Source organism: Miniopterus schreibersii (genome assembly GCF_964146895.1).
Source record: "Miniopterus schreibersii genome assembly, chromosome: 5".
NCBI lineage: Eukaryota > Metazoa > Chordata > Mammalia > Chiroptera > Miniopteridae > Miniopterus > Miniopterus schreibersii.
The window spans coordinates 42,381,527-42,393,536 of NC_138106.1; the positions used below are offsets into that span (position 1 = coordinate 42,381,527).

Below are 12,010 nucleotides of genomic sequence, written 5' to 3' on the forward strand. Positions count from 1 at the left end.
CTGGAGAGAATGAAACCAGATCACTATTTTCCCAGTCTTCAACTTAATTCCATATTAGCAATGGGGGTCTCTCAGTTGGGAAACACCTTCTTACTGACCACAGTAGTTCTGGCAGCTATAGTATCAGCTTGGACAGTTGAAGTCTAACATAAGATATTAAAGCCTAAAAGTTCCTCTGGGAACTTCAAGCTTAAAATTTAAAGTTAAGGCCTTGAATCACTCACACATGTCTCTCTCCATCTTTATTCATGGATTGAGTTTACCCCATAGTTCTCTTAGGTGTCCATTCACTTTCACAAATTGAACAAGTGCCTCTTCCCCAAGTAAGCCCCCTGCAGACTTCAGTCTGGTACACCTGTCTTTCTAAGATTTGTGCAGACATAGAACTTCTTTTACATTCACACTTATGGAGTTGAAGTATTTAAATATAAAAGTCAACTTGATACTCTCTAGGAACCTGCCTTGCAACACCTTTTGCAGCCAGGTCTGTTTATAATTAGATTATAATCTGGCTCTAGGTATTTTACAGACCAGACATATGCAAATGAAAAACATTTCTTGCCTCTTAGAGGGTGAACCCAAGGCCCAGAAGTTTCCAGGTACGGTCCTTGGGGGACATTCCTATTTAGGTCTAGACCATCAGAGTGAATGGCTTCAGAGTGGACTATGATTCCAACTCTATCCACAGAGACTTTGGAACTGAAGTTCTGCTTTCCTGTTTTTGAAAGGATGCAAGTGGTTCTTCAGTGTCCCTCTCACCCTCCAATTCTTCCTCTGTCTTCTTTACATTTCTTTCTCATATCCTTTCCCCCTATTTCCTGCTCAGAATGGTAAAATGATATATAAGCAGGGTGAGGTGAAACGGAGAAATTTTTAAAAGCTGTTTCAGTTTTCATTCTAGGAACAGCTTATATAGAACTATAGAGGGCTTTGGGAATCAGCCAGCCTAACTCTCCAGAGGCAGACAAAGGCTTGGCCAAGGGCAAGATCTAATATTTTCTTAGTGACAGAGGCAGAACTTGAATCTAGGTTTCCTGACTCCCAATCTAGGTCTTGTTTCTATCCACCTGGTTGCCCCTCAGCCCTCTGTGTGTGTGATTCTTGCTAGTAGTAACACCCACCCGATGCTGGAGTCTGTGGCCCTCTCAGTCACCTCTCCCATGCCTCAGAAAAGCAGTAAACTACTTCCCTCCCTGAAGTGGTTCCTGAGCCTGTTGGATCATTTTACTGCAGAGCAAGTTGTGACTGGACTAATGAAGAGTACTTTCAACCTAAACATATTTCTTCCATACAGCTAATTAATTCTTAAGCGTTTATTTGTATCATTTAATTTAAATTTTTATTTTTTATTTTTTAAAGAATGGATCATCCTTTACTAATGACATGGCTAAATGTGCATACTCTGGGCAGGTTCGGAAGTAAAGCTCTGGCAGGGGAGTTTTTCAAGCCTTTGCATCCTTCAAAATCAAATTCAACAACTTCTCTCTCTTTTTATCTGTTCTTAGCCTTTTGCCAAAAATATTCCACAGTTGGTGACTGATCCATTTCCTGCTGCGTTATATTTAGGCTGCTCTGAAGCTTCCTTCACCATCGGAGCGAAGAAATAGAGGCTCGAAGAGGCCAAGTGTCTCAGGTTATCTAGAGAAAAACAACGCTCCTACAAGACGGAGCCGCATCTGTTTATTTCCAGCTCCATGTTTCATGCAGATATACCAAATTCCCAGTTTGCACACATCTATTTTGAGAAATGTCATTTATTTATAAAACATTGAATCCTGTGTAGGAGCTATACCCCATCAAGAATAAACCAGGGATGTAAATGCAATTAGAACTAGAAAAAACATATTTTGGTGCATACCCAATAGAGCAGTGATGTGCCAACAAACTGGATTATGCCATACATGGTCAAGTATTTAAACACCCCAAAGGATGACACCAGAGCAGCTCGGCCTTCTCTGTTTAAGGAAAAATAAAAATGACTGGTTATGCCTGATACACACCTTCCACTCTCCTTTATATTCTAAAAGGAGTTTAATTTTTAATAGCTTGTTGACATTCATTCGCTTAACCGCTGATTCATCTTCTCAACTATTTATTTCATTACTCACTCATTCATTCCCTCCTTTAATCATTTCCTTGCTCATTAATTCATGCACTCACATTTATTTAGAGTTTATGAGGTACCAGAGTTATGCTAAGTGTCATGGAGGATATCAATAAATCAGGCTCAGTCTTTATTTTCAACAAGATTTCAGTGAATTAAGTAGATTAACATGTATATTACAAACACAATACATTATGATAAGGTGAAAAGTGTCAGGCGTTGACTTGACTGTGACTCGTTGCCTCCTAACAACACTTGCTTCCTGAGGACTGAGCTGTGTGTCCTTCAGGGTCCCTTAGAGCCATGAAGCTAAAGGACAGGTGCTCTGGCACTTTAGGAAATGTGGATGTGACCCCAATATTTATTTGAAATGAAGTGGGTTTTGTTGGCTTCAATCCACCAGGAAGAACCCAGGGTACTAATCTGAGCTGCTGGGGGGATCAAAAGAGATAAAGACAACAGTAAAAACTGCAGCTTAAAAAGTAAATAGTCCCCTGTTTAAAAACTTGTGTTTGGGCCATTACTCCTCTAACTGAGGCTCGGCTGGGTGACGGATCACGGCAGGCTGAGGAAGACAGGCGAGCAGGGGTGCAGGAGGGGGTGGGCACTTGGCAAACAGCCCTCCCTGCGGCCTCCTCGCGGCCAGGCAGGAGCGCACCCACACGGCGGCAGCCCGCGTCCTCTTTGTTTCTGCCCAGGTGACGTGGACACCGGCACTGCTCAGGGACTTCGGCAGCAGAACAGGGACCTGAGAAGGAAAACCTAAAAAGCTAAATAATAACCACCTTGCCTCAGGCAAATGAGAACGTTCGGGTGGGAGATGGGCCAAGATGCAGTGGGCAGATACTTTCCTTCAGGTTATGAGGCTCCACTGTTTGTTTTCAGCACAGAGGGTGGAGGGGAAGACAAGCTGAGAAGGGGCGAGCACAGGAAGCCTGGGTCACTTTCTGCCCAGGCTTTGTGGTTCATCTTTTTCTGCAGTTCTGTACATTTATTAAAAAAAATTAATTATAAAAAAAGAAAAAAAAAAAGAAAAAATAGCCCGGCCGGGCGTGGCTCAGCGGTTGAGCATCAACCTAGGATCCAGGCAATCAGGGTTTGATTCTCGGTCAGGGCACATGCCCCAGTTGTGGGCTCGATTAATGACTCTCTCATCATTGATGTTTCTATCTCTCTCTCCCTCTCCTTTCCTCTCTCTGAAATCAATAAAGATATATTTATTTTAAAAAAAAATTAAGACGCATATTCAAAGGAAAGTGAAGAAAAATTCTAAGTAAAGAATACAGGGTGTTTGCATGGACCTCCTGAATTACTGCTCTCCCTAATCAGCATGCATCTTAAGCAGCTCGTTCACTTATTTATGCATCCCACAAACAGTAATCGGATGCTCTGAGGTATCCAGCTCAGTGCAGGCACAATGATACAGAAATGAATAAGGTGCAGTTCTTACCCTGAAGGTCTTGAACTATAACTACAGAGTTTCAAAAGGTAAACGTGAAAACCCATGGGTCTGGACCTAGGCATCTAAAACTGCACCTCATCGCCCCCCGGAGGATGTTTTCTCCTGAATAAGCATGCACCAAGGAGGGCGAGGGTACAATGAGCCTCACAGAGCTGAACCACGTCTAATTTTTACAAATCTATGAAATATAAAAGCAAAGAGTCTCTACCCTGAAGTCTTACTAAACCATCTGCCACTAAAGAAATCGTACATCATGACTTGTAATTAAAAACAGTATGCTGCATTCATAAATGCATCAGGCCACACGTGTAAGAAAGAGCATCTGAAGTTCAAATACCACTGCCTTTTGGATGGACCAAGCAGGCACTTGGTGCACCCATCCAGGAGTTTAAACTCCCTATGCAAGGCCTCCACACCTGGTGCTCCAGCTTCACCTCCACTACTCCCATATGATAATCCACCCAGCCCAATTGGACTATCGGGCCCCTGCACTCTCCAATGAAAAGCCCACTTCTAATCCGGCTCTCCATTCCCCATGCCTGGAATTCCCTCCCTGCTCCTTTTTGTTCACAAATATCCTGTCCATCCTTCAAGTTGAAACTCCCCTGCTAAAGCCTTCCATCTGGCTGGGGTTATCGCACTGAACAACTGGGAAACTGTATTGTTGGATGTTAATTTATTTAGAACTAATTTATGGAGCACCTCTCTCTTATCAGGCAGAAGTTTCTCTGTTTTGTGATTATAACTATCTATATTCTTCACTGGAATGTGGGTCCTCCAGGGCAAGGCTCTGTCCCATTCTTAACCCCCCATGTTTCCAAGCACAATATTTAAAAAGAGCCCCGGGAGTTGTGTTAATGATGGAAAACATGAACAAGGGTGAGGGTCCTGACACTCGTTTTGTAGTCACCATGAAGGTAGTAGGACAAAGGCTTCAAGAGAGTCTCCAAAAGCAGTGAAACATGATGCCTGGTTGGCTAGGGATGAAGAAGAAAGGGTAGAAGGCCCTCTGAGCTTCTGAGCCTGGATGAGGGACTCTAAGGACCAAATTATCCTCAGAGGCAGGGAACCTGGGAGTTAGGAAGAAGAGTGCTTTGGAGGTAGGGGAGGTGATGATGTTTGAGGGTATGGAAGGACACAGGTGCAGCCATCCAGTGTTTAGGGAGATGTGTGACATGCAGCCAGATAGGGGCATGGAATTTCTAGCCTGGCACCTTTAGGTGAGTGATTCCTGCCAGTAGCTGCCCATTCAGATGCACCAAGGGGCATGCCAGAGGAATTTATGGTTATCTTTTTTGTATAAATCTCAAGACTTAATGATGTCTTCTAGACCACGGGCCATCTTTACCCCACAATGTTATAGGAAACAACAGGAGAATAGGACTTATGGAACAAAATATAAAACCTATTATATTATTCTTAACTACAATATGGGTAAAAAAAATTTTAAATTAAATATGAGTAAAGACAACATCAGAAATGTGAGTGGCAGTAAGGGAGCTACATGGGAAAATAAACAGTTTTTAATTCCTTCCCCTTCCCTAGCTATTGCCAATCAATTGTAAACGTCTTTTATGCAGTCATGTTGGATGTTCACTAATTGTTATTTTGGGACATAACACTATTTGTGGAAGCTATCTGATGGAAGTTCCCTTTCTGCTTCCCCACCTATTGTCAACTCCTGCATGAAAGGTTCCAGTAAGCGCTCAATGTACAAAATAAAGGAGAGAAAAGGTAAGAAAAGCAATTACTTTTTAAATACCAACTCTAGCTTTCAAATGTCCACATGACACAGCCATTTATCCTTTAAAGTTCAGCAAAAGTCACTTTTCTGTGGCTTTTACCAGCATTCTCAAGCAGCACTAATGGCTCCCTTATTTGGTGCCCCAACAGCACTTTACCCATAACTCTGTTGTGACAATTATCACTAAATTATATTTGAAATCTGTCCAGCGCCAGACAATGAGCCCATCGGTCATGGGGATTGATGAAGACGTGGCTTACTTGATAAGATGAGGCACACACTCGATGTTGGCTGTTTTTGAGGTGAAAGGTGAGGCCACGGATGCCTCCTGTTCTGACAAGGAAATGCCTGCATGAGCCATTTTCAAAGCCTGGAATGATAAATCCACGTTACACTCAGGACTCCTCAGGCCAAGCTTTAACTTTTCAAACACCATATGGCTATTCTTTGCATTGCAGGGTTTATAACACTGCACCCTTCCACCCCTGGGTCTCTGATTATGTTGTCCCTGGAATACCCTTTCTCCCCTGACCTACAAAGTCACAGGTTAAAGAGGCACCAACTAAACAATGATCCTGACCTACAAAGTCACAGGTTAAAGAGGCACCAACTAAACAATGATCCAGAAGTAGAAGAATGGAGTGGAATGTGTGTGTGTGCATGCCTGTGTATTGGTTGTAGGTATAGACATAATAAAAAAAAATGGAAGCGTTCAATAAATCTATTAAAAAGATGATAGCATTTGGACACTTGGGAGGAACTTTAATTATCACAGTTCTTACACTTAGCGGGTCATCTTGATGAGCAGTAAGGAAAGATATTCAATCCCCACCTTTCCCTAGGCTTCCTGATCCAGCCAACCAGCCAACTACTGGATGGAATATGGGGCATACAGCATCTTCACTGGACACAGGGACTATATTACACTCATCAATAACTCGTACAAGGACATGTGTTGCCTCATTGAAATGAAGGTTAATTCATTTCTCATCAAGACTCAAAACTGTTCACAGAAACAGACTCACAGACACAGAGAAAAAACTGATGGTTGCCAGATGGAGGGGGGTTGAGGGGTTTGATGAAAATGGTAAAGGGATTAAGAAGTACAAATTGGTAGTGACGAAATAGTCATGGGGATGTAAAGTACAGCGTAGGGAATAGAGTTTATAATATTGCAATAACTATGTATAGTGTCAGATGGGTACTAGAATTATTGGGGGAATCACTTAGTAAATATATAAATGCCTAATCACTGAGTTGTGCACCTGAAACTAATATGAAATAATATTGAATGTCATTTGTGATTGAAAACTAAAAACTGTATTTCTAAGAGTAATTATAAAACATATTGCATGAAAATACTTTAAAAAAAAAAAAAAAGACACCCACAACCTGGTTGGGTGTTTCAGTTTGTTGGAGCATCATCCTGTGCACCAAAATGTTGCAGGTTTGATTCCTGGTCAGGGAACATACCTAGGTTGTGGTTCAATCCCCAGTCAGGGTGGGTAAGGGAGGCAACCTATCAAAGCTTCTCTCTCTCCCTTCCTCTCTCTCTAAAAATCAATAAACATATCCTCAGGTTAGGATAATAATAATAATAATAATAATAATAATAATAATAATTTTAGAAAGACTGAAAACTTTTCAGAAAGTGCACAGAGCAGACAGTGACCAATAGAGAGGCCAGCAAGCCCTTGATCCTACAAGAATTGCGTGGGCATAAAATAAGATTTTGTATTTCTGCAGTTCTGTAGAACTACAAAGCACTATGACTAATACATACTAAGTTCATGGTCAATAAATATTAAAATATTTCCTTCTTCCTCTCTTCTTTCTTAATATTTTGCATATCTATCATATAACTTAATACCATCTACTTGATGTTGGGTTATTTTTATACATGATTCTTTGCTCCATCAGACAAGGAACTCTTTAGGGGAAGAGGCTACATCCCTTTTAGCACTTGATTTCTTCAGTTTTTTCTAAACTCCACATAATTAATGGAAATGGGTGCTCATTCTAAATTTTGAAGAGTGGACTAAAAACTGGTTTCTTGTGAAGTATAAGGCAGAAAAATTCATAATCGATCTCTAGTTATGAACATAGTTTTACACAGAACTTTGAAGAAAACACTTAAGAAAGAAGTAAAATAAACATTCAGATCTAAAGTATCTAATAGGCTTTGGAAATACAAAGCAATCCTCTTCACTCCTTGTCCTACACATTAGCTAGTAAAACATTTTCTTATGTACAGATGTCTTCAAGATAGAGTATTGTTTCAACCATACCTTTAGAACTCAGACTATAGAACATGTACTGCCTCCTATTTTGTATGAGAAGTAATCTGCTGAGAATCATCAAATTTAGGTTTTGCTATAGTATATAACAACCGAATAGTTTGGTCTGGGAACACATTGAAAGTGTTACATATTTTGCTTATCTTGGTTCAGTCATGAATTTATATTAAGGCTGCAGCCAACAAATCAAGAGAAGGCTGAGACTCAGAAGGGCAGCAATGGAAGAATTGGGAAAGATTACTAAGAGAAAAGGTGTGTCATCAGAGGCCAAGGTTAAGGTCATCCATATTCTCATATGCCCAGTTACTAAGTACAGATACAAAAGCTGGACAGTGAAGTGGGCTGATAAGAAAACATTGATTTGTTTGAAATATTGTGTTGGAGGAGAGCTCTACAGATACCCTGGACAGCCAGAAAGACTAACAAGTGGGGCCTAGAGCACATTACACCTGAAACATTGCTAGAAACAAAAATGACAAAACTGAAACTGTCTCATTTCAGGCACACCATGAGAAGTCAAGGCTCTTTGGAAAAGACAATAATGCTGGGAAAAATAGAAAGCAGCAGGAAGAGAGGAAGACAAATATAAGATGGATTGACTCCATAAAGAAGCCATAAGCGTGACTCTCCAGGAGCTGAGCAGGGCTGTTGAGGACAGGACATTAGGGGCATCACATATTCATACAGTCACCAAGAATCAGAGCTGACTCAATGGCACGTAACACACATGATTTCATTGAGTGTAAAAATTTGGAGGTAAAATCAACTTTAAAAAACTAACCTTAAAATAGAAGTTTGGCAGGAATAATGCAATTTGCACATAATTCAAAATCTTTAATCATTAGCTTCAAACTTTTCCTTCACTAAGACTTTATCAGCTGTGTGACTTCGAGTAAAAAATGAATTCACTTCCCTGGACTAATTTTCTTATTGATGACATGAGAGATTTAAACCAGCTAGTCTTGCAAAGTCCCCCTGGGTCTGAGATAGGGGAGTCTAAGTAGCTTTCCCTTGTCTTTATTATTCTAGGTGTTGCCAGAAAACAGCTGAAGTGACTCATTTCATTTTACTCTTCTCCACTTCCAACCCACACTCAGGGAGAGTTGAACATAGACAGCAAAATAATGAAGTGATTGTTGGCAGGAAGAAGAGACAGAGCCCAGGGATGTGGGCTCCTCAAGAGGGATGTTAGTGAACTGCCTGCGTTAATAGAAGCAGCTTCTACTCACCCCACAGTCGTTGGCTCCATCTCCACACATGCCCACATAATAACTGCAGGGGAAAGGATAAGAAAAATTAATTGCAATGCCTCACTTGAATAATTTTCATCATAACTAACTCACATGCGATGTGTGAGCGTGGGGGGTGGGGTGGGGAGAGAAGAGTCCTGAAGACATATGGAATCAGGCTTCAGGAAACTAACCCTAAGAGAAATATTCTCAGAAGATTAAGGCTATTGCATTGTTTAAATTGTTCCAATCAATCACATGGAAATGGTAGTGATACTGCAGGACATCTGCAAAGATGATCACACACTTCAAAAGAAGTCCTGTTTGATTATACACATCAAGGCGAAGCTTAAGGGTGCATAGTCATAACCATAGCACTTGCCACAGAACCTAATGCATACACCATAACCTAATCCACCCAAGTTTTGGTTATTGACTGCTGCTGAGAGTTTAGAGTGATGACATCAGGATGAGAAAGATTTGGAAAATGGTTTAACATACATAACTAGAGATAGATATACACATTCTTGATGCATCCTGGAGTGAAAATGAGATAAGATGCCAGTTTGGTGTGCAAACATAAGGATATAAAATAAAAGAGTAAATATTAAAGCTGTTGCCAAAGAAAAAGGAATTTCTGATTTGAAACATACTCTGTCTTCTATTATAAGTAAATAATACATTATATTTATTGATTACTGACACTAATGTTAAAGGCTTAGCTGCAATTTGCCAAAAAACAAACACATGAAATAACCAAATCAGTACAGGGAAAAATAAAGTTTTTAAAGAATTTCCTTATTATTAGTTGACAAAGAAATGACCAAAAGTGGTCAAAAGTAAATAAATTCATATTTGGCTAGTGTAAATGAAAATCACTCTATAAACATTTGTATGTGCTCATGTACACGTCGTAACTATGCACATTTGCTGAAAATGACTTCCTTTCTTCAGTCTCTAATATCTGTATCACACAAGGAGTTTTACATATTCTAGTGTCCCCTGGATTCAGAAAGAGAATCCACGCAACGGCATGCACATTGCCAATGATAAAGGCATGGAGAAGAAAATCGGAAATTTGAGAAGACAGCTCATTCTGAAATAGCATATATGTTCCTGTATCCATTTTTCCTTTAGAGGATGTAGCTTTTTAGCTTTAAGCATTTAAGTTGGCAAGATTTCTCAGGCATTTGAGAAGGGTAAAATGACTTTCATCAGCCAATATTATGTAATGACCATGTAAGTGAAATAGTCATTTTAGACACTGGTTACTAACCCAGATTCAAGGCATTATGGGAGTTACGCAGCAGTTTTTGAAACTCCCCCAAGAATGCATGGCAACAAAAAGTAATAGTAAAAGGCAGTCTCCTAATTTCACCCACTACTTATCAGCATTTATCTAAAGTGTCACTACTCTCTGTTCCTTTTCACTTCTCAGAAATCCACAGCCCAGAAACTGTAACATTCCCAGAAAGTAATAGGTAGGTTTGGTCTCAAGAACAATTTCATTCTGACATGACTTGGTCATCTTTATTTTTGAAGGAGATAAGAAAGGATTTTCTTTTCTTTTTTACTTTGGTCTCTATACCCATTCCCTTCCAGGGCCAGATACAGTGAGAATGTCATTCGCCTCTTTCCTGGAAGATCTGAAATTATTCCAGTATCTTCGAATGAACCCATCTCAAATAATTCTGGGTGATGTCACATGCTTCCCCATTTTCCCCATTCTGAGCTATAAAAGACCCTGCTGTTACTATTCTCTACATCCAAGCAGGCAATCTTCCTCTAAGATATGCCCTGTGGGCCACAGAACGAATGCTCTCTGGGGCAGGAAACTTCTAAAATGGTCCTCAGGGATCCACACCTCCTGGTATTTGTGATGTTGTGTAATGCTCTTCATTGATTGTGGCTGGACCTAGTGACTTGCCTCTAATGAAGAAAATACAGTGCAAATGATGGCATGTCATTTCTGAGGTGAAGATATAAAAATGGTGATCTCCCTCTCTCTGATTCTTCTTCCTTGCTCACTCTTATGGAAACCAGTGGCCACTTCCTTGTAAACTTCCTTGTGAACTTCCTTGTAAAATAACTAATGTGGCAAGGAACTGAGGGTGGTTTTTGTCCAACAGCCAGAAGAAAACAGAGACTCTTAGTCCAAACAGCCACAAGGAACTGAATCCTACCAACAATGTGTGAGTTAGGTTGGTGGCAGATCCTTCCCCCTCAAGTGCTGAGATGATTGAAGTTCTGGCCGACACCTAATTAGAGCCTTGTGAGAAACCCGGAGCCAGCCAGAGAGTCAGCTAAGCACACCTGGATGCCTGACCCACAGAATATAAAAATAATAAATAGGGTTATTCTAAGCCACTAAGTTCTGGGGTAATTTGTTACACAGTAGATAACGAATACACTATGCTTTCATACAACAACACCTACTTTAATTTCTGAAATTCTTCAATGAGGCTTGTTTTTTGCCCAGGAGACATTCTTGCAAAAATGGTTCCATTCACCAGAATCTAAAGAGAAAAACAGCCTTTGCAATAAGATTAGAAAGAAGAACACTTTTAAATAAAAGAAGAGCCCTAAAAATCACTTCTGGCCACTGTTTGAATATAGCATTGGGTAGTGGCCATTAGACCAAATGTCAGGAAAGGGAATTGTGGGATTTAATGCTTTAATATTGAACTTTCACTCTCAGTCCTCCATCACAACTCTATTAATTCTTTCCAGGCCATTTTCCCAAGATGGGACAACCTCTAATTAATAATAACAACTAAAAAGTAACAGAGCGTATGGAATCAAAATGCTTAAGGAAATACAGTTGTTTTTACTAAACCCTGTCCCCACAATTGCAGCATAGACAAAGAAAGGAGCAATATATTGATCCAGAGTTGAAAAGTAATCTTCTATTCTTAGCTCTGTCCTAACTAGCTGCACAGACCTTCAACAAGTGACAACCTCTCTGAGTCTCAGCTTTCCCATCTCTACAATGAGGAATTGGACTAACAGCTTTCTGGAAGCCTTTGGGGTCTAGAGTCTATGGTCCTGGATGGGTAAAATGACAGAATTCTCAAGACATGGCTAACAGATGGTTGCTGCCCTGGGTGTGTGGCTCCACTTATCTCCCTCACACTGACAGCACATCCCTGCACAGCACTATTTTAAAATAGACAC

The 12,010-nt window shown here is 40.4% G+C and overlaps 1 protein-coding gene across 1 annotated transcript in view; it reads right to left on the reverse strand.

Moving 5' to 3' along the window:
- The window catches only part of ATP13A5 (ATPase 13A5), a gene marked incomplete at both ends in the record, with an annotated part of 83,121 nt that overhangs the window by 16,868 nt on the left and 54,243 nt on the right, over positions 1 to 12,010 (reverse strand). The window contains 4 exons of the mRNA XM_081137650.1: positions 1,859 to 1,955; positions 5,571 to 5,680; positions 8,837 to 8,879; positions 11,273 to 11,352. Coding sequence (XP_080993776.1) covers positions 1,859 to 1,955; positions 5,571 to 5,680; positions 8,837 to 8,879; positions 11,273 to 11,352 — 330 coding nt within the window. The remainder of the gene's footprint in view (positions 1 to 1,858; positions 1,956 to 5,570; positions 5,681 to 8,836; positions 8,880 to 11,272; positions 11,353 to 12,010) is intronic.